Source organism: Camellia sinensis, chromosome 12, assembly GCF_055761805.1.
Source record: "Camellia sinensis isolate YWXY chromosome 12, ASM5576180v1, whole genome shotgun sequence".
In the NCBI taxonomy this organism is placed as follows: domain Eukaryota; kingdom Viridiplantae; phylum Streptophyta; class Magnoliopsida; order Ericales; family Theaceae; genus Camellia; species Camellia sinensis.
The window spans coordinates 142,003,777-142,027,191 of NC_138972.1; the positions used below are offsets into that span (position 1 = coordinate 142,003,777).

At 37.1% G+C, this 23,415-nt stretch overlaps 2 protein-coding genes across 2 annotated transcripts; both read left to right on the forward strand.

Moving 5' to 3' along the window:
• Nucleotides 1–6,942: 6,942 nt before the first annotated feature.
• On the forward strand, nt 6,943–7,320 carry LOC145803945 (uncharacterized). The gene has a single exon (XM_082897326.1). It carries the CDS (start codon nt 6,943–6,945, stop codon nt 7,318–7,320), a length of 378 nt encoding a protein of 125 aa, XP_082753452.1.
• An 8,264-nt stretch (nt 7,321–15,584) lies between these two features.
• Nucleotides 15,585–16,304, forward strand: LOC145803946 (uncharacterized). The gene has a single exon (XM_082897327.1). It carries the CDS (start codon nt 15,585–15,587, stop codon nt 16,302–16,304), a length of 720 nt encoding a protein of 239 aa, XP_082753453.1.
• The last annotated feature ends 7,111 nt before the right edge of the window (nt 16,305–23,415 follow it).

The window sequence follows — 23,415 nt, forward strand, 5'->3', positions numbered from 1 at the left end:
TAGGCTAACTGAATGTTGAGAAAAAGGTATCATGGTTACTTAACTTGTGTGGTGAGTATTGACCTGCCATAATGGAAGTTAGAGGAGTTGCCTGTAGTGAGTGATTGTGTTGATGTTTTTCTAAAGGATCTACCTAGACTTCCTCTAGATCGTGAGGTAGAATTTTCCATTAACTTGGTCCCTGACACAACACTTATTTCTAAAGTGCCCTATAGAATGGCGCCGTTGGAGTTGAGGGAGTTACAAACTCAGTTATAGGAGTTGTTAGACAAAGGTTTTATTAGGCCTAGCATGTCACCTTTGGGGAGCACCTGTGTTATTTGTGAAGAAGAATGATGGGTCTATGAGATTGTGTATTGATTATGGGGAACCGAACAAAGTCACAATGAGAAATAGGTGTCCTTTGCCATGTATTGATGACCTATTTGACCAATTGCAGGGAGCTTAGATATTCTCTAAGATGGACTTGAGGTCAAGCTATCACCAGTTAAAAGTAAGGGATGAGGATGTTCCTAAGACCGCTTTTAGAACCCCTTATAAGCATTATGAGTTCTTGGTGATACCTTTTGGTCTCACAAATGCACCAGCCACATTCATGGATTTAATGAACAGAGTATTTAAACCCCAACTGGATAAAATTTGTGGTAGTGTTTATTGATGATATCCTAATTTATTCGAGGAGTAAAGAGGAGCATGAGCAGTATTTGAGGGTAGTATTTTAGATCCTTAGGGAGAAGAGATTGTGTGCAAAATTTAAGAAGTGTGAATTCTAGTTGAGCAGTGTATCTTTTTGGGTCATGTGGTAAGTAAAGATAGGGTATCTGTGGATAGCACAAAGGTGGTAGAAAATCGTTGATTGGCCACGACCTACTTCTGTGATAGAGGTACGTAGCTTTCTAGGGCTTGCTGGATATTATAGACAGTTTGTGGAAGGATTCTGTTGTATTGCTTTGCCATTTATAAACCTCACTAGGAAAGAGGTAAAGTTTGAGTGGAATGATGATTGTGAGTATAGCTTCTAAGAGTTTGAACAAAGGTTGATATTAGTTCCAATCCTTGCCTTATCTACTGATGGTGGTGGTTTTGTGATTTATAGTGATGCTTCACGACAAGGTTTAGGATGTGTGCCCATGCAGCATAGGAAGGAGATTACTTATACGTTACAACAGTTGAAAGTACATGAGAGAAATTATCCTACGCACGACTTGGAGTTAGCAACAATGATTTTCGCTCTTAAGATCTAGCGACATTATTTGTATGGAAAGTCATGTGAGATTTACACTGATCATAAGAGTTTGAAGTATATTTTGACACAGAAGGAACTAAATTTGAGGCAAAGAAGATGGCTTGAGTTACTAAAAGATTTCGATGTGAATGTTTTATATCATCCAGGGAAGGCAAATGTGGTAGCAGATGCCTTGAGTAGGAAGGTCGCAGTTGGAGATGTAGCAGCTTTTTCTATTGAGAGTTGTTTTGGTGGAAGACATGAGACGTTTGAGGCTGGAGGTTGTTACGCCTGGTGATAGGGCTTATTGTAGTCAATTGATAGTTCAGCCAACCTTGAGAGAACAGGTTCGTTTAGCACAGGAGATTGACCCCCAGTGTGAGCGTATTAAAGGAGAGATGGCAGAGGGTAAGAATGTAGACTTTGTGGTTAGTGATGACGGGTTGCTTAGATTCCGTAGTCGAATTTGTGTTTCTGTTGGTGGTGATTTGAGGAAGGAGATTATGGTAGAGGCACATAGTTCTAGTTATAGTTATAGCATTTATCTTGGACGTACTAAGATGTATCGGGATCTTTATGAACATTTTTGGTGGAATGGTATAAAGGGAGATATTGCAGAATTTGTGGCTCAGTGTTTGGGGTGTCAACAAGTAAAAGTAGAATATTAGAAACCTGCGGAGAAACTACAACCCTTACCTATACCAGAGTGGAAGTGGGATCATGATACCATGGACTTTGTGCGTGGTTTACCTTGTACTAGTAGTAACCACGATGCAGTTTGGTTTGTTGTTGATAGATTAACCAAGTCAGCACATTTTATTGCAGTTCGGATGAACTATTCTCTAGCTCGATTTGCACAGTTGTATGTGAAGGAGATTGTTAGATTGCATGGTGCACCTGTGTCAATAGTGTCAAATCGGGACCCTCGTTTTGTGTCTAAGTTTTGGGGTGCGTTACAGTTAGCTATAGGTACTCGGTTAAATTTCACGCTCAGATAGATGGGCAATCAGAGAGGACTATTCAAATCCTTGAGGATACGTTGAGGGCTTATGCTTTGGAGTGGAGAGGTAATTAGGATGATTATTTGCCGCTTATGGAGTTTGCGTATAATAATAGTTATCATTCTAGTTGGGGAGTAGCTCCTTATAAGGTTTTGTATGTGAGGAAGTGTAGGTCTCCTTTGTGTTGGTATGAGGTTGGTGAAAGGCAATTGTTGCGACCTGATTTGGTGGAGGATGCTACAAAAAAAAAAATTAAAATTATCACCATCAGAGAGAGATTATTGACTGCTCAGAGTAGACAAAAAAGTTATGCTGATCATCGTAGAAGAGACTTAGAGTTTCATGTGGGGAATATGGTATTCTTGAAAGTATCACCATAGAAAGGAGTGATCAGGTTTGGAAAGAAAGGAAAGTTGAGTCCTACATACATTGGTCCATTTGAGGTATTGGAGAAGGTTGGTGAGGTTGCGTACCGTGTTGCTTTACCCCCTAGGTTGGCAGGAGTGCATAATGTGTTTCACGTGTCTATGCTGAGGAAATATGTGCATAGTTCGTCGCATGTGATAGATTATGAGCCACTTCAGATTAGAGAGGATTTTTCGTATGAGGAGATACCTGTTCAGATTTTGGATTCGAAAGAGAAAAGGTTGCATACAAAGGTCATTAAATTGGTTAAGGTACTATGGCGTAATCATCTAGTTGAAGAGGCGACTTGGGAATGCGAGGACGAGATGCGCGAGAAGTACCCACATCTATTCTAATGATTTACTCAGGTTAGTTTCGAGGACGAAACTTTTTTTTTAGGAGGGGAGAATGTGAGAACCCGAATATAAAAATTAAGTAAATAATTAAATAATAATTTTACAATCTCAAATATTTTTTTATGAATCTTTAAGTGCAAATTAAATATTATTAGAGGATCTTTTAATTAATTTTTAAAACCTAAAATAAATTTATGGTGAAAGTCATTGATTGAGAAGCAAGATTTATTATTAAAAAAAAAAAATAGAGAAGAGGGTGTGACTTGAACTCTAGACCATAAAATTTATAAGTTAGGCTCTTACCATTTGAGTTGCATGTAACTTATATATGTATTTTGTATATTTATCTATCTATTTGACCTAAGTGTGCCCACCACTAGTATAAAATAAAATAAACACAAACCCTAACTCTTGTTATAATTGTTTTCCACAACACTAGCAGCCCTAGCAGCCGTGGGTTTATGAAGAAAAGAGAGGGGTTTTTCAATCATCAAGATTATTGTTGTAGCCAAGAAGGAGAGCTTTGAGTGTGTTGTGCTGTGTGGCTTCCTAGGTTTTCTTCTCTTCTTTCTTTGTTCTTTATCCTAATAATATTGTTATTTAATTCATTGATGGAGAGATTGTAGGTGTATGTATTTTGTGTATATATATATATGCTGTTAAGAAATCTAAGGAGTTAAATTCATGTATAAAGAATCGGTGTGAATCTTAGTCCAAAAAATTCTGCACATAATCGCTAACTTTAAAAAATCAAGAAACCATATCAAACGGATGAATTTTAATCTGAAATTTTTACAGTAGATCAATTACACATTGAATTGCATATCTGAATTTTTTCATAATTTTTGGGAGTCGAAATCCATATAAATTGAGGTATTCAAATCTGTCCAGGAAACCAGTCCGAAACAGTAAATTCGGGATTGTTGTTCTCTTTGGGTATAAATTCAAAAATTATCAAATTAGTGTCATTAGAACCGGTTACGAGACTAGTTTCGTATGTTTTTGGCCTTGCATTGATTTCTCGTGTATATTAAGAGAACCGTCAATTTCTTTAAAGTGCTGCAGAAAACAACCTGTTTGGATATAATAAATTGTAGAAAATTATTTTGATAAGAAAATCAAGTGAAACCAATTGGGTTTGAAACTTAGGATATATTAGATCATATCTAGAGGTTATTGGAATTTTTCGAATAGCGTGGAGTGGATTTTGTAATTTTCAAAGTTAGCGAATAGGTTGGGAAGGCTTGTTTGAAATTCTGTTTTATCTTAAAGTCACAATTAATTAAGTTTCGATCGGAACCTATGTCTTGGGTGATTTTAGACCTTGAAGAACATAAACTTAGGTAATATTTAAGAGTAACGGTGAGTTGGGTTGAGCCGTGTTAGTGCACTTTAGTTTGGGGTTACTTGGTTCGTATTCTTTAGTATTTTTAAATTAGTAGTGACGTGTAGTTTTCATATTGGTTCAGGGCACTAGTTGGACTTTCATACTCTATTCGAGGATTATATTATTTCGTTTCCAGGTGAGTAGTTTCATGCTACGTATTTTTATAAATGTTCCCTTACCCTGAACTGTTGGAAAAATTAAATTGTTGTTTCATGATTAAACTGTTTTGATAAATTATTATATTATCAATTGAATCAAATTATTTCTGAAACACGTATGAACTTGGCATACTGTAAACTATTTGTTTTGGTCTCATGTTTATAATGATGAACCACCATGTTTTGCGAAAACTGATGTGTATTGATTATTGGGACCATGTGTGTATTTAGTCCAGGGAAATTATTCCACTGTGTGTGGTGACTCTGGCCACTAGGGAACAGATCCGGGTTGGGCCGTGATGACTCTAGTGCTCAACGATTGTAAGGAACAGACCTTTAAAAACAACTAGGTGACCTTCAATCGGATCGTCTTTGAGAAAAGGCCCAGGTGCCACCCTGAGGATGACTCTTAGTTCGGTATTGGATCCAACAGGGCTTATAGCCTGAGAAATGTGTGGCAGATTATTTGTTTTTATTGGTACCCAGAAAATTATTGGTGTTCATGTTATAATCTGTTTTAAGTGGAAAATGTTGTTTATCATGTTCTTGCGAGACATGAGTATTTTAAGTGTTGAACTGTGGAACCTTCTTTTGAAACAGATTGTATTTACCAAACTGTATGCCAATCTAGTTTCTGTGATATATATCTTATTTTGAAATTTATCCTTGTTTTCAAAACTGTATTTACTATCCATGTTGCTACTCACTGAGCTATCAGCTGACTTAGCTTTTATCACTTCCAGGTGTTAGAAGGACTTAGAGTGGACTCATGGCATAGCGGGGACTCAATTGCATGGACCTCTAGGGCATTCCTTTAGTTTAGAGTGTTATGTCAAGCTTGTGCATATTTATATTTATTCTTATCGAAGTTCATTTAGGATTATTTTTGATATGTGGGTTGTCTATATCCCATAAGTTTGGATGGTTTTTGATTGCGGTTGATTTTGCCGTTTATAATTGTGACATGTCTGGATTGAGTTTTGGTTATTTATTATTGGACTATTGTTCAGTTGTTCAATGTGATTGGATTCGTGTTTAGGCTTACGTGTGCCTTGGGCTAAGTCCCTGTGGGCCACGGCCGGTCATGCCCGGATTTGGGGTGTGACAATAATGCCATAACATGAATTTCGAATTTTATTTATTTATCAAATTTGATTAGAAGCCACTGCCTTAATAATATTATATGGGGTACTAATATTATTTGATAAAAGTCTTCCACGTACAGGTTCTATCATGCGACACTTTCCATGCTTTCAACCAACTTTCAGGATATATGATTTTCTATGCCCCCAATTTCTTGGCATGCTCACTGAAACTTTAGTCTGAAATAATCTTTCACGTACAGGTTCTTGAAATGAGCTTTTATTTATTCAGACTAGGAAATGATCTTTATTTCACCTCCTTGCCAAATGCTCAATATTAAGAGTTTGGAAGAGCCAATTCAATTCCAAAACCAGTAACCAGCAGGATTGAGATTGAGATTGAGATTGAGATGGCATCCCGTAGCCTTGATCTAATGGCCAGGCCAATGCATTCCACATTTGCTGCTTTTTGCTTGTTCGCAGTCCCTATCACCATAGTCTTGATTTTCATTCCATGGTTGGTGGTGTTGGTTGAGTCGGTGACTCTACAATCGGATATAGATGCTCTTCACAGCGTGAAGCAAGCAATTGATTCCAACACAATTCCAGCATCTTCATTTCTTAAAACTTGGAACTTTCAGATGGATCCATGCGAGAATCCGGGGCCACACTTTCTAGGAATCTTATGCACAGTTCCTGTTGACAACTCAAGCAGCAGCAACCGAGTACTAGCAATTAATCTCGACCAAGCTGGATATGATGGATTTTTGTCACCGGCAATCGGTAACCTCTCAGAGCTCACCACACTTAACCTCAACAAGAACAATTTTAGACGCCCCATACCAACTACCATTACCAATCTAGTGAAGCTAACCACACTTTCACTCTCTGAAAATTTTTTCACCGGCAATCTCCCTCCAAGAATCGATAGGCTCAAGAGCCTTAAGGTTCTGGATGTTTCACACAATGTACTGTCCGGCTCAATCCCGAGACTGCTTTTTTCTGAATTCAGAAGCTTAACCCTCTTAAAATTGTCGAACAATCTATTCACTGGTAGAATCCCTGTAGTCATTGGATTATGGCAGCTTGACACCTTAGATCTTAGTGGGAACCACCTCTCTGGGAATTTGTCACAGTTTCCTCCAAACTTAAGAACACTTTTACTAGGCCACAATACTCTCTCTGGCAGTATTTCACCAGTAGCGAGGCTTAAAAGCCTCCAAGCGTTAGATCTGAGTGCTAACAGGTTTTCTGGTTCAATAAGCCATGAAATCCTCACATTACCTAATTTGAATCATGTAAACCTTTCGATTAATAGCTTCTGAATGATGGAGGTGATGAAAAATTCTGGGAGAGCTACACAGCTTGAGGTGCTTGATGTGTATCGTAACTGTTTGCAGGGTCATTTGCCTATGAATTTAGTCACTTATGACAACTTAACAGCAATCAATCTGGGGAACAACCAATTTTCTGGCCAAATTCCAGTGGAATACGGGCAAAAAATGGCCAACAAATGGAGAAGTTTGTTCTTGGATCACAACTTTCTGGTGGGAAGTCTGCCACCTCAGTTCAGCAATAATGCAGCAAGGATCAGGGGCAGTCTTGCACAAAACTGCCTCAATTGCCCGGGAAGAGTACACTTTTGTCGCGGAGGGCAAAGACCAGTTTCAAAATGCGTCCACTGGAATGGTGGTCACAAAGGGTGAGAAACTTTTGAGGGCTAAGCTGTTAGGTAATGTTTAAGGGATGTCTTCTAAGATTTTACTCTTGCTCTTTTAGTGAAGGTGGTTTCCTTGTCTTCGTAAGTGGAAATATATGCTTCTAATAAATAACAAATAATAATAGTTCTGTAGTACTACTTCCTATCCAATTCCAAATAGTTATAACTCATGTTTCAACTAAAAAGAGTACGTGTATGTAGTACTTAAAAAAATGAGCACTGGAACATCAATATGAATAGATAACATCTGTATTCAAACCTATTAACCCAATAAATCCCACAACAATAAAAGGACAACACTACTTCAATGTGCAAGAGCACGTTTCCAGCCACATTACCACGAAGACTCCCTCACATGCACAAACTTGTCCAAGCCAGGCATCAAAAAGTACACCCTGCACTGCATATGAGTGACTCCAGATGATCCTCCCGAGGACAACCCTGCCCCTGTGAAAGTATACGCTGCTTGTGCATCTATGTCCACGAAAGGTGCTTACCCCACTTCCTAATGCAAGAAGAGACATTTTCAGCACTAAAAACTACACACACACACACACAAAAAAAAAAAAAAAAAAAAAAAAAAAAAAAAACCCAGCCTACAAGCCCCTCATGAGCTTCAGGACCAAACCTGGCCAAAAAACAAAAAGGTAACAACAACTGATGTGTTTTAGAACGGGGCAATGACTTTGTGTGTGTGTGTGTGTGTGTGTGTGTGTGTGTGAGAGAGAGAGAGAGAGAGAGAGAGAGAGAGAGAGAGAGAGAGATCATAAGATGGGAGTGGCTTATCATATGAAGAGGAATGAGGGTTAAGCTCAGTTGAATTATGTAATAAGGCAATAAGGTTGAATATGGAGATAATAAAGACAGAAAACATAAGAGAAAGAATAAAAAATTTTAATGTGGCTCGGCCAATATTGGACTATATCCACACACACACACAAAGTCCTATGGGATACATCTTTTATTCACCTCAACTTCATACTCTTGTTTACCTTATATATATATAAAGTGAGAGATACAATCAAATTCCTTTAGTTAAGAAAATTGAAATAAATCAAAGATATAAAAAATCATGATAAGCACAAATCATGAGATCTCCATATATTCTCATATCTTTAATAATATAATCTTATCTCCAACATTCCCTCTCAAATTGGAACACAGAACAGTTGAAGTGAAGTGTCCAAATTGAATCCAAAAATATGATGATCATCATGAACAACTACAATTAAGTTGTCGAAAAACGACAACAATTGTAATAACTCCCTTCAATGACGACTTCGGAGATCAGAGCATTGGCAACGAATCAACATCTTGCAACAAATAAATGTGTATGAAATCAATTATGATGACAAGAGAAACCAACTGAGAGAGAGAGAGAGAAAGCAACAAGGCCGAAACAATGGCAAATCACCACAAACAGAAAAACTGGAAGAACGGCATATCACAAAACAAACAAGACTCGGAGAAGCAGTGTCCCACAAAGAATGCTACCAAACACACCAGTTGGCCCAAATATGCCCCCAAAAAAATGAAATCATAGCTTATCATATCAACAACCACCACCCTAAATGGTTACCCATGGTGAATGAGAATAATGAAAGCAAATAGGCCAGAAACTCAGCATATCGCAAAATATTGCTACCGAATACACCAGTAGTCTTGAAACAAGTAAAAATCACAAAATTTGCTTACCACATTAGCAAATCAGTGGTCAACTCAAGAAAAGGAAAAAACAACTTGATAACAAAAAAATGTGGAGTGAGAAAGCACTCTAGAGATAAATATGCTTAGGGCTTAGTATGCTTTGATGCAAAGTTGATTTTTGTAATAAGATAATATGGTTGAATATGGAGAGATAATAAAAATAAAAAAGTTAAAAGAAATAATATATAAGTTTAACATGGTTCGCCAATATTAGCCTATATTCACACACACAAAGTTCTATGAGCTACATCTTTCATTCACTCAACTTAATACCCTTATTTACACGGTACATATATGTATATATATAGAGAGTGTGGGAGATACAATCAAATCTCTTCAATTAAGGAATTGAAATAAATTAAAGATACAAAAAATCATAATAAGCACAAATCATGAAATCTTGATATATTTTAATATCTTTCATATATTTTGATAATTTAAATAATATAATATTAACTCCAACAAGCTCTAACCCAGATCCTAAATAATAACACAACTTCACAACCCACTCTTGTATGCGTAAAGTGAAAACGGACATCACCAAATTAGAACAAAACGACAGATAGGGTCAAAACCAACCTTGTTGACCATTTTATAATCCAAGCATTTTGGGAGGTTTTTTCGCTTTCAAAATTTCAATGTATGTGATGAATTGAATTGACATTTTAAAATTTTTTACTAGTTCATCTTATAACCATTGATTATTTGCTGAAATCTCTCTAAAATTGTTGATTATGTGTTGAAATTAATATGTAGTTATTGATTATTTTCTAAAATTGAATTTATTTTTATTTTTTTTAGTATTACTTTATATAAATTGAGTTGTAATTGAGGGATTATGAAACTAAATTGAGCTAAAATTGTTATTCAAAAAATAATGAGAAATGTGTAGTAGTTAATATGTGATGTGAAGAGGCTCAATATAACTAGAGCAAGGCCTAGATCAGGTCAAGCTCTTTATTTGGACCGAGCCGAGAGAGACCTAGTGACTTGGGCCTAGCAAGGTTATAAGACGAATGCCCCAAGCGACTCAAGCCTGATTTACTCTGCAAATTGAGATTGATGGGCGCTATAGATCGAACAGAGGTGCAGGCCTAGGTTGGACATGGTTGACCAAGACTTAAGCAAATATCAAGAACATGTGAAATGAGCTTGAGAAGGTGACAAATAGACTACGCTACTGGGACTGCTACAATGAAGAAGGTCTATCCAGAATATAAAGAGACTAGGCTAGTGTAGTCCATGTTGGGTTTTAAGGCCAACTCACTTGAACTATCAAAAATCAAACACACAATAATGGACATAAGATTTAAGTGGTTCGGCCTCAATGCCTACGTCCACGGAGAGAACTAGAGACTTCCACTAAAACAAATAGAGATTATACAAAGGAAGAGACACTCTCACCCAACTCACACACTCTCTACTGCCACACACTCTTTGTTTTTTCTCTCACTCTCACAAAGATATACACTCTCTTGTAAATCACTTGTGTTCTTCCTTTCTTGTACCTATTCCTTTTGCAAGTTAACTCAAATATATAGAGGGAGTTGAAGACAACAACCCATACCTCTCCCACGTGAAGGTATGGCTTGCCACCTCTCTATGACGACTTGTCTCCCTAGCTCCTCTCTCACCATTATCAACAATCGTTGGCTTCTCTACATTTATGCTAACCAATGTCAACAATGGTTGCTACCTCTATCCACATGGGTGAACTCAACAAATCACCCCATTCACCCGTATAGGATGATCCATAATAGCACACCATGCCTGGAGTGCCCTGCACCCCCTCACTGGGGTGCCATGCAAAGCTTACTTTGCAACTCTTTGTGATTGCATTTTTCTCTTTCATCTAGTCTTGGAGAGATCATAATATGTCTCTGATTCAGGAGCAAAAGAAATTCTTTTCTTCCCTGGGACGTGCTTTGTTGTCTTGGTCTCTTTGCTTTGAGCTTTCCTCAATTAATATTGGTCGCAATGGCTCCGTTTTATGCACCTTCAAACTGCCTCCATGCATTCTTGTACACTTTGGTTGCCATGCCTGCTAAACCTTATGTCTTTTCGGCGCGTGTCTTGTACTTCTTGCTCGGTAAGTGACAGTAGCTCCTTCTGTCATAACCTCTTTAACAAGTCTGTACAGATTCCCCTCTAGTTGTCCATGCAGCATCACTATATCTCCATGGATAACTTTGATATTTTCTTTACTAGATGAGAAGCTGTAACCCTTCAAGACTAGCATACTTAAGGAAATTAGATTCTTCTTCAGCCTTGGCACGTGTCGAACTCCATCCAATGTGAAAATTTTTCCATCTTCCATTCGGAGCCGTACTATTCCCATGCCAACAATTTTACTTATAGTGTTGTTAGCCACCCGAACAATACCTCCGTCCTTCGCTTGGTAGGTGGAAAAAAGTCTCTTGTCCATGCATATATGGTATGTACTTCCGGAACCTAAAATCCAATCAAGTTTCGTCATACTTGACGAAACTGTGAATGCATACTCATCCTTAGCATTCACTGTAACTATGACATTTGATGAGCTTGCTTGTTCCTTGTTTTCCTTGTCCTCCTTGAGTTTTGCATAGTCTTTGATAAGGTAATCCTCCTTATCACAATAATAGCACTTTCTTCTGTAGCCTGGCCTTGATTGCAAACGCCTTCTTGATTTGGATCTACCCCGTCTCTTATTGGACCTACCTTTGCTTCGATTATTTTCTGATGTAACCATGGCATTTCCTTCTAGGTATTTGCCGCTTTCCCTTTTCTTCATCGCTTCATGAGAAATAAGTATAGCAACTACCTCATCCAGTCCAAGAGTATCTTTCCCGTACATTAGAGTAGTCCTGAGATGCTCATATGATGGAGGTAAGGAGACCAGCAAGATAATAGCCTTATCTTCCTCCTTGGTCTTCACCCCGATAGTATCCAACTCCATTGTGAGCCTGTTGAACTCATCCAAATGTTTTGTAAGGTTCGCTCCTTCTAACATTTGAAGCGTGTGCAACTATTTCTTCAAAGATAACTTATTTGTCAAGGATTTTGAGTTGTACCTCATTTCTAACTTTGCCCATAGCTCTGTCAAATCTTCTTTATTGATGACTTCTCAGAGTGTGTTGTTCCCGAGATATAACTGGATCGTGTTGTTCACCAGTTCTCTCAACCCCTCCCACTTGTCATATTCCATGTCTGCTGGTTTGTTGGACTTTTTGTTGAGAGCTTTCACCAAGCCCTCCCGCGTTAAAATGTTTTTCACCCTTTGTTGCCACAAGGTAAAGTCATTATTACCATTGAAAGGTCTTATCATGAAACTTGTACCTTTTCCTACCATTTTGATCTTCACAAAAAGAATCATTCAGAATTTGACTATTCTAACCTCGGTTACAACCGGAACAACATGTTTGGCTAGGAACACACTCCCTTCCTCTTCAGAGGCCAAAATGAAAATTTTCAAAAATTCAGTGACCAGATTACAATTTACCAAACTTCCAGGGGCCAATATGCAATTTCTAAAACTTTATGCTAACGTAGAAAATTCGCTGACGTGGCTAGGACACATGGCGCTGACTGGCTGATGACCTGACAGTGAGTTGGCGCTAATGTCAGCTATACCCAAAAAGAAATAAAATTCTTCAAATGCTGTCTGTGGGACTTGAACTCCAAACAAAAAGTTAAGACCACAAGCCTTAACCACTAAGCCAAACTCACCTTTCTAATATCATTTCCCTAGATAAATATTTAAAGTATTTGGATTGGCTACAAAATGATCATCTTCAATCTCTAGCCACGAGTGGGACTCTAGTTCAGAGTTGACTTTACGCACCAAACTTTGACCGTTGCGTGTGTGCCACCTTGACCTCCGTTTTGCCTGTTCGTTTTGGGCCTAGAATCCTCTCGTCGATACCTTTTTCCTAGTATGCTCAAAAGTGAATTTCAAGTAACTTGTGGCAATTTTGAAAAACAGAGTATCTGAGCCTCTGTTTTGCCTCCTTGCTCAACATGAGCTCTGATACCAATTGTTGGGTTTTAAGGCCAACCTATCAGAAAAGAAACACATAATAATGGACACAAGATTTACGTGGTTTGACCTCAATGCCTACGTCCACGGAGAGAACCAGAGATTTTCACTAAAACAAATAGAGATTACACAAAGGAAGAGACACTCTCACTCAACTCACACACTTTTTACTGCCTTACACTCTTTGCTTTTTCTCTCTCAAAGAGATATACACTCTCTTATAAATCACTTGTGTTCTTCCTTTCTTGTACCTATTTCCTCTTGCAAGTTAACTCAAATATATAGAGGGAGTTGAAAACAACAGCCCATATCTCTCTCACGTAAAGGTATGGCTAGCCACCTCCCTATGACGGCTTGTCTCCCTAGCTCCTTTCTCACCATTATCAACAATCGGTAACTTCTCTACATTTGTGCCAACTAGGGGTGCAACTTGGGCGGGCTCAACCCGAGCAACTCAAACCCAGCTTGAATTTTTTTAGAGCTTGGACAAGATATTTTCAAATTCGATACGAGCTTGGGCAAAAAATTCAGAAGCTTAAATTAAATTTGGATGGGCTTGGGCAAAAACATCAAACAACCCGAGCAACTCGAAACCCGAATTATACATATATAGATATATAAAAATATTAAATTTACATATAAATTATTAGTCATTACATGATATTAAAGTAATTTAGATTATTAAAGCATATTGAATATATATTATATATACAAATAACATAAAATCTTTTTTTATTTTTTATTTTCACTTATAAATTGTAAAGACTAGTATAACGGCATCTCTCTTACATTACATAAATTATTTGTTTTGATGGTATTAATGATTTTCTATATAAAAAAAATGTAAATAGAGTCAAATTTTAATTATTTAATAATGTAGCTAGAAAAAAAAATTGAAATTCATTTATAATTTGGGCAACTTGGACAATTCGGGTTTAACTCAAGTTGGGCTTTGGCAGACAACCTCGGGTTACTATTCGAGCCTGGGCAGGTCTCAGCACAACTTAGGTTGGGCTTGGACAACTTGTCAACCTGACCGAACCCGCCCGAGTTGCACCTCTAGTGCCAACCAATGTCAACAATGGTGGCTACCTCTATCTACATAGGTGAACTCAACAATCCACTTAACACCGTCCATCCAAAGTATAAGAAGACCAGGCTATGGTTAACACCTTGAGGGTATGTTCCCTAAAAGAATGATCGTCCAAACTAGGTGACTTCTAGGCTTTTGCCTTGGAAATAGCATGAAGAGGTTACAAAAGGATTACATGTTATCACAAGCCCCGAGTGTTGGATAAAATGATTAGGGAAGGATCTTGCATCACATGGTGGATGTGCCCAACAAATCAGTGGCCCTCTACTCAAGTATAATGATGTTCTGAGCATGAGGGCATGAGAGGTGGTTACTCCATGTGCACCTTGGATAGTAAGGCCTGTTAGCCTATAAAAAAGTAAGGGTTATATTAGGAATACCAATTTTCTACCAAATAAATGATCAAATGTCTCACATGAGGGTGACGTCCACAAATAATGTAAATAAAGTTTTACTGCAAAGAAATCGAATTGTCCTCCAAAGAAAGACGAATTTTACTTTTTGAAAAATGTTATAGGCCACAAATTTTCTACCAAATAAATGACAAAATGTTTCACATGGTCCAAAAAGTAACATTCGTCTTTCTTTGGAGGACAATTCAATCTATCTACACTAAAACTTTCTTTACATTCTTTGCTCACTATTCCTTCTTGAATTCCTGACTTTAGCATTGGAGGGGTTTTTCTGACCAACCGCAGTCAAGCAACACTTACGTTGGTCTTGCAAGTCCTAGTTCCTGGACAATCTCAGTCGTAGTGCTCCAATTCATACCCAGTGCAAAATCCATCCTCTCACTTGATGAAATTGATATGGGAATCATATCTGATTTGTTGATTGAAATGGAATAAAATAAATGTAGAAAGGGATATTATTTTGGCATCCCCTCAGATGAAATGTTGGTTCTACACAGCTATGCAACAGTTCATAATAGCTATTTTAAAATCCATTACAAAGTCATCTCTTGCCCAACAATCTACTTCTTCTGTCCGGCCTCCCTTGCATGAAGATGTAAAGTCATACATAACGAAAAACCTTTTTGTTGTTGTTGTTATTGGAAATCCTTTTAAATATAGTGGAAAACAGTACAAACACACTCACTCACCACCACCTGTATTGTTAAGGATGATCGTCAACATCACATGACTTGTGCCTATAAATTAGTACACATGTAAAATATAGTTTTCTTATTTTGTTGTACAGCTTTACTAAATGATATAATTTCAAGATCAGGTGGATGTGATGAGCCTGATCATGGGTATATGATCAAGATTGCTTTGTATATATATTCGAGCATATGGGATGGAAATATTAATAAAGTCTTTTATGTCATCATTCTCATTTCTTTTCTTGGTATCAAAACAACAAAATTCTTAGTGACCAAAATTTGTCCATTCCAACAAAACACACTTTCATAGCTTTTCCTTTATTTGTTTCCATGGCAGACAAAGAAAAAAAACCTCCACCCAATTTTGAAATTCCCAACCACCATTTATATCTTCATCATTCTGACTATCCAAGAGTGGTTTTAATATCTCAACCATTAACTAAAGACAACTACAGCACATGGAGTCGTGCTATGATAATGGCAATGAATGCAAAGAACAAAGTCAGTTTCATTAATGGTTCTATACCAAAGCCGAGCAATTCCTCGGAGGCTGAATTGCAACAATGGAATCGTTGCAATGCTATGGTCAAGTCATGGATATTAAATTCCATCTCAAAGGAGATATCTATAAGTGTGATTTACTGTAAGTTTGCTCATGAAATTTGGAGCGAATTAAAGGAGCGTTTCTCTAAAGTGAGCAGCCCATATGTATTTCAAATCGAGCGAGAAATTCACAATATTGTTCAAGACACCATGTCTGTGGTAACATATTTTACTAAGCTAAAAGGATTTTGGTATGAATTATCAGCTCTTTGTCCTATACCTTCTTATTCTTGTGGTGCCATGAAGGAAGCTCTTCAATATCAACATAGACAGAGGGCTATGAAGTTCCTTATGGGTCTCAATGAATCGTATTTGGAAATTCGAGGACAGATTCTATCAATGGATCCACATCCCTCTGTTAATCAAGCATATTCATTGGTGCTTCAAGAGGAGCGTCAACGAGAAGTGTCTTCCTATAAATCTATTGGAAAAATGGGTTTTTGGTAACTTTAATGTGGAATTAAAGTAGGTCCCAACCATTGGTTGAGGTGGGATTAAATGGGTTTAGATTCTTTGTAACAAGGTCTTTATGCCACAGAAAGAATGACTAAAAACCATTAAAAATTGAATGAGAAATTATCTCATAAAGTTGACCACATGAAGAGGTATTGGGAACTGTGTATAACTACCAATCCCACATTGATTGTAGAGGAAAGGTTTGATGGGTATTTAAACCTCAAGATTTTGATAAGAGCATGAGCCTTTTGGGGCATTCAAATTTTCCGAAGGAAGGGAGTTATGGATGCTTCAAGAATAGGCTTGGACCAAGACTATGGCCCAAGTTGGTTATGGAAAAACTGCAACATGCGCGCACGTGCGTCGGCCGGCCAGCAGCCCGGATAGGGCCGGGTCTAGGTCCGTAGAATGAGTTAGGTTTTGGGCTGGGCCAGATTGGTGGTCCGCCAACCTAATCTTTTTGGGCCAGGTCTGCTGCAAATATGCAGATATATATATTATAGTGTGTGTAACTCACACATTGAATCCCTATCAATTGGTCCATTACTCCTTGGTTGTTAGCCTTCATAGCCATTAGTTGACAACCTTCATGGCTGGAAGGTTTCTTCTCTCTTTCTCATTGTATATAAAAGGATCCCTATCTCCCTTGGGTTCAACACATAAATTTTTCTCTCAGATTATAGTGAAGTCAGTCTTCTTCTATAATTTTTTTCCTGTGTGAGAGAATGCTGTCAGTGTCGGTTCGCCAAAACTAACAGAAGGTACTTCTGCGTTAGCCGATCTAAACAATCGTATCTTGGGAGACAGAAGTCAACGTACCTCCAGCACCCACGATGAAGTGGCTAATTTGTTTTAAGGATACTGTAGTATCACTGTCACGCCCCCAAACCGCCCCTAGTAGTTTGGTGCCGTGATGACCAGTAATCCGAGATTACCGAAGGCCGACTTACAAGAATCACACCCAATCAGAGTATAAAATACGGGGCTTACAAGTGCGGAAGCAATATATATACATATACAGAATTTAAATAGTCCATGAGAGCCGTGCTTAAGTCCAATGAAATGAACATACATTTTTTTTTTTACAAAGTCTTACAACTTAGATACAATAAGGGAATGAGATACAAAATACATCTTGACCAAAAGGCTTCTCAAGCCGACATATACAAGTACACATGAAATATAGACTAAGAAGCATAATCTTCAAGATGGTACAAAATGCTAATCCAAAACACGTCGGCAATGCACCCAAAAACACATCGGCTACACGTCTAGGCCTCATTGCCTTATTGCTCATCACCTACATATATATAGAGAGGGTGAACTTGGGTACTCAGTGAATGATATTAGGAATAAAGGTTTTGCATGATTGATATCCAAGATTTCTTTCAAAACAATACATAGCATACTTTACGATCAAGGGGGAAAATCAAGTTCATTGCCGGCCTTTCAAGTTCTTTGGATGTTATTACATCTACTTAATACAAGGGGGTGATGACAATTCCAAGACAAGAGTGCAGTTGCATTATAGTCCCCTGCAGCTAAGGACTTTCAAGACAAGAGTGCAGTTGCATTATAGTCCCCTGCAACTAAGGACTTTCAAGACAAGAGTGCAGTTGCATTGTAGTCCCCTGCAACTAAGGACTTTCAAGACAAGAGTGCAGTTGCATTATAGTCCCCTGCAACTAAGGACTTTCAAGAAATGTCATCAAAACAAGATAGTGCTTAATATACAAATAGGGATAGTCATTCATGCTAGATCAAGTACTTTTCAAAACAAGGCAAGATGAGATTTATAAAAGCAAGTGTAACATAGCTTTATTAAAAATACCACTCACATAGTTCTTCAAACGTCGGGGTCGAGACAAGCCCAAGTCCTACAAACACATGGCAAAGCCTATTGAATGCACCTTCAACAAGTTTCGTATGTACACAAATGATTTCGGAAAATATGCTGGGCACCAACCAGGTCTAGGCCGAGGTTCCACACCTCCTCGCCGAGGTGTGTTTCCGAGGGCCACATGCAAGGAAGAGAGGTCGGGAAACTCTGGGTTTCCCTCTGCTGATGAACATGGAGAACATGAGTGTGAAAACATGAAAAATATGAATGTTCGATCACAATCTGTTATCACAGATCTGGGATTTTCATGCTACGAGTTTGAAAACATGGACCTGGGTACCCGTACTTGGAATTCTTGCAAAAATAAACACAAAAACATGATTCTATATGCAAGCTTTCGGATCAAAACAAGACTTTCTTGAAGAACACATGAATGTCATTTTCTCTTTCTAAAATCGAACTTCAAAACAATGCATGGCTTACAAATCATATCCGATCATGCAATGCAATAACAGGAACATAAAGAACATCATGAGCAGATCAAGAATCTAACCTTAGAACACGGATCTAACGATTCGATCTCTAGGAATCAAGCTTGAAGATCTACTTCCTCACTCTAAAACTCCTTCCTCCTAGAGCTTCTCTCTCTACAAGGCAAGGTTATGATACCAAATGATAGTTTTCTTTACCCGGTTCTGGGGTTAACCCTCTACTGAGACACGTGGCGGCGACTGGTTGGGTTTTTCTGAAAAGGTGGCTGACAGACTAGACAAAGCATGGTGGAAGGGTGTTCAACAAGCAAGGCGGTATGGGCTCTCTGACGAGGCAATGACATCGGCTAATAACAAGGCATATTTAACAAGCTACACGAAATGGCACTCCGGCAAGGGGTGACATCGGCTAACAAAAGGACTTCGGCAACTAAGGTGACAATGACCTCGGCTAGGTAGGACAACACTTGACTAAGCTGTGCCACATCTTGGCCTAGATGCGCCACACCTCGGCCTAGGTCATACCACTCTAGGACGAGATCACTTGGGTGCAAGGTAACATCTCGGCTAATGTGTCAAGGCGAGGACGGAGGTCAACAAGGGGTTCCAAGATACTTCTAGACTGAGGATGACCTCGGCTTGGAATGATCTAGGCGTAACGTAACCTAGGCTTGGAATAACATCGGCTAGCATAACTCAGGCAAGGCGTGACCTAAGTTTCACATCAAGGAAGGAACAAGACAAGCACACTACACTTAGACAAATCACAAGGCTTCAAAACAAGGCATGGATCACATCCGCTCAAGCGAAAGAAGTCACAAACATACACATGCAAGCTTAATAAGTCATAATCATACCGATGCTCATGAACATGATGAGGTCATAAAATGTGGGTTCCTACAATCACACAGGCTTTAGTTTGTGTTTTCTTTACCATGTTATTGTATTGTGTATTTCTGTGTAATATCATTGTAAATTCCAGCATATTTTCTTAGTCTGTAATTTAATTTGATTAATCATGAATCTATTTATTTTAGTTAATTACATTAATTTGTACAACAATCTTAAAACAAATTATATATATATTGTTGAAATTAACGAATAGATTCATGTGTAATAGCTACTACTAGGAGTCTTTGGGAAAAAATTATAGAACCTGTTTTAGAATGTGGTTCATTACTGGAAAATTTGTAGCATACTTAAACCTGTTGTTTCCATGATTAGATGGTTTTTTATCATGTTTGATTTACTATTTTGTTTGTTCCTCATAGAATAGAGCACTATATTATATTAAATCAACTTGAAACTGTTTTCTAGATAGGAATAGTCCACTGTACAATTAAGCTATTTGCATGCTACGGTTTATAACTGCATATTCAATGACTTTATATAAATATGTTACTGGTTTAATTTATTTAAATTAATATATGCCTTATATACTTGCACATAGAAACATTTTCATGTTTTCTTGCACAATTTCATCCTTGTTAGTAAATTATCATATTTTGTGTGCCATCATAATAGTATCATAACAGTGTGTATTTTGTGTAGAGAAATTGCATGCTTCTAGAAATTGCAATTAATTTTAATTTAATTTGAAGTTATAATTTTTTTTTCCTTTAACTTGGCTATATTTATTTACATGATTATTTTGTAATAATTTCCTATGACTCTTGTCAATTAAATTTTTAATTTAATTTTTAGAGTTATAAGTTTTGTAATTTATTTTGGAGTTATAAGTTTAATTGTATAACTTGTCTAGTATTTTAATTTTACTTAATTTACTATTAAATTAATTTACTTTTACAGTTTCTTTCAACTAGTTATTTTTTATTATGTTGTGGTTTTCTACTAACTTTCTTTGTAAAGAGGATGGGAAAACATATACAAAACCAAATGAATAGAATTTGGAATTGGAGAAAATTTTGGACTAATCTTTTTTGTTGAACAGAAATGCCTAAGCATGGAAAGGATTTTTTTGGACGAAATAGAATCCTCAGTTGGATTGGTTTCATTTCTTATGATTTGAAGCAATTTTTTGCTTTTGTTTAGTAGTGGTTAATTACCAAAGTTTTAAGCAAGTTGGTTTTCTTGTAAGGTTGGAAGCCTTTTATATGCGTGTAATTGTTATAGCAATTGTTTACATTGTTTGTAATTTGGTGCAATTTTTAATTGCTTGTAAAGTTTGGAACTTGGTTTGGTTTTCTGTAATAGAAACTAAAGGGTTTAGTTTTGGCTAAAGAATATTTCTTATTTGTTCAGAAATGACAACTAAGACGGATTTGGTCTCAAACCTTTGGGGTTCGAGGAAGTCTTTGAATTTAATCATTTTATTACTAAAGTGTTGGAAAACTAAGTTTGGAGAAAGTCTTTGGTTATAATGTGATTATTTCCAAAGTGTTTTGGTTTTGAGAAAAGAAACCAAATTTTAGCCTTAACTAAAATATTTTTCTGATTTTATTCAGAAATAATGGGCTTAGTTCCGGGAGTACCAGTTAACTTTTATGAGTGGTGTAATTTTGGTAGCAAATTTTATTTACGTAGGAATTGGTTTGTTTTAACCTGGTTTATTCCCTGAAAAACTTAATTCTAAATTTGTTTCTCATGGACTAAGAGTCATCATGCTCTTGAAAGTTTTGTCTAAGGTTAACTGGATCTTAAGTGGGACCAGTGTGACCCCTCCAGTTTTCCTGGAAACTTTCCTGACCAGGTTCGATTCTAGGGTAAGTAGTAAGATCAGTTTTGAATTAAATTTCAAAATTTGGATTTTCTAGTGTTAAGTTTAGTGTCTGGACAAACATAATAGTGAAATTCCGTTGTGATTTTTAAGAAATGGCTTCAAGAGGTGACAACAAAAATGTTGTTCCATCTGCCAACCTTAAGCATTGCGAGGTTCTTAAAAGAAGATCTAGAAAGATCAAGTGTGATTAAAGGAAATCATAAGATTATATGATAATATCTCTAAATTAATCAGAGACAATTAGTATGTTATCCTTGTGTCAATTATAGAATATATGATTGCTATATGACTTCGCTTAAAAGCAAAGATGAGACAACCTGTTAGGTTGGGTGAATATATTTTTGAAGTTTTTAAATTCTGAATATATTCTTAAATTGGTGGCTCCTAATGAGTACAAGATCACTGATCACAGAGATAGAAAACTAGTAGTCCCTAGGAGGTGTTAGACCATTGGCTACACAATTATGAGATTGTGGTTCCTAGTAGTGAACAGATTACTGATCACATGTCAAGACATAATGGTTCCTAGTAGTGGAGAGGCTATTGATCATATGTCAAGACATGATGATTCTTAATAATGAAAGAGTCTATTGATCTTATGTCAGGACGTTGTGATTTCTACTAGTAAAGTGACTACTGATCACATGTTAAAACATTGTGATTCCTAGTAGTAGAAAGTCTGCTGACCACATGTTGAGAAATTAGTGATTCCTAGTGATAAGACTATTGGCCATATTATAAATCCGAATAGTAGACTATTGAACACTGGATTTGTGTTTCCTAATAATAAGACTATTGGCTTCAGAGTGATAGGTTGAACCAAATATGTTTGGGTACCTAATTCGGTTGATGACATTCTGGGAATGTATTAACGGTGATATAATTTTGAGAGTTTCATAATCATTGTGGCATGATGACATTCTGGGAAAGTATTTGCGGTGACATGATTTTGAGAGTTTCATAATCGTTGTGACACAATGAATTGTTTAAAGACCCTACATGAATTTTTGGAAAAAGCCAAAAGCCTTTGTACAAATTTTACAAATAGGCGGGTGTCATGCAATATGTGGTAATAAGCCTAAAAACCCGTTGATTTTGTATTCAACGGTTATGCACGATATAGCAGTGCATATTGATTTCTTATGTTTACGTTTGCTATTCTAGATATACATAAGAATATTATCATAGAATCTAGAAATGCATTTTTCTTTAAAAATGTATTTCCTTATCGTATCCAAGAAGGGGTTCCGAGTTCCATGAAAAAAATTGAAGATGACTATGATCACATAGATGATCACATGGATGATTAAGCCGATGATCAAGCTGAAGAAGCAAATGAGCCAATAAGGAGTAAGAGGGCTAGGACTTCAAAGTCATTTAGTCTGGACTTCTTGACTTATATGTTAGAGGGAGAACCTCGAACTTTCCTGAAACTGTGACTTCACCTGAAAGTCCTTTGTGGAAAGAAACAATTAAGAGTGAGATTGATTCCATCATACAAAACCATACTTGGGAGTTGGTTGATCTATCCGCAAGCAGTAAGGTTTTAGGGAGTAAATGGATCTTTAGAAGAAAGATGAAGACGGATGGAACAATTGATAAGTATAAAGCTAAACTAGTTATCAAAGGATACAAGTAGTGAAAAGTCCTGGATTACTTTGATACGTATTCACTTGTGACAAGGATTACATCTGTAACGCCCTCAAAAATAAACCCATTATATATATATATATCATTGACATGCATTATTTAAAGAAAACAATTTATCAATTCATTCATCAGAGTATTACTAAATAGAAGCATTACATGTAACATCGAATAAAATGCCCTACAGGCTTACATCCTTCCAAGCCAACACTTGGATACAAAATATGAGTTCTAACTCAATACAAGAAAAGTCCTGGGCTTGAATGTTTACATGTACTAATTAATAAAGACAATTAACTAAGGATAGTCTTCTTCAAAATCCAGAAACTGAACCCTCCCAAGCTAAGTCCTTGGAGGTAGCTTATCACCTGAACCTGAAAATGA

Coding starts and splice junctions, on each gene's coding strand:
- LOC145803945 (XM_082897326.1), top strand. CDS start 6,943: ATGGAGGTGATGAAAAATTCTGGGAGAGCTACACAGCTTGAGGTGCTT.
- LOC145803946 (XM_082897327.1), top strand. CDS start 15,585: ATGGCAGACAAAGAAAAAAAACCTCCACCCAATTTTGAAATTCCCAAC.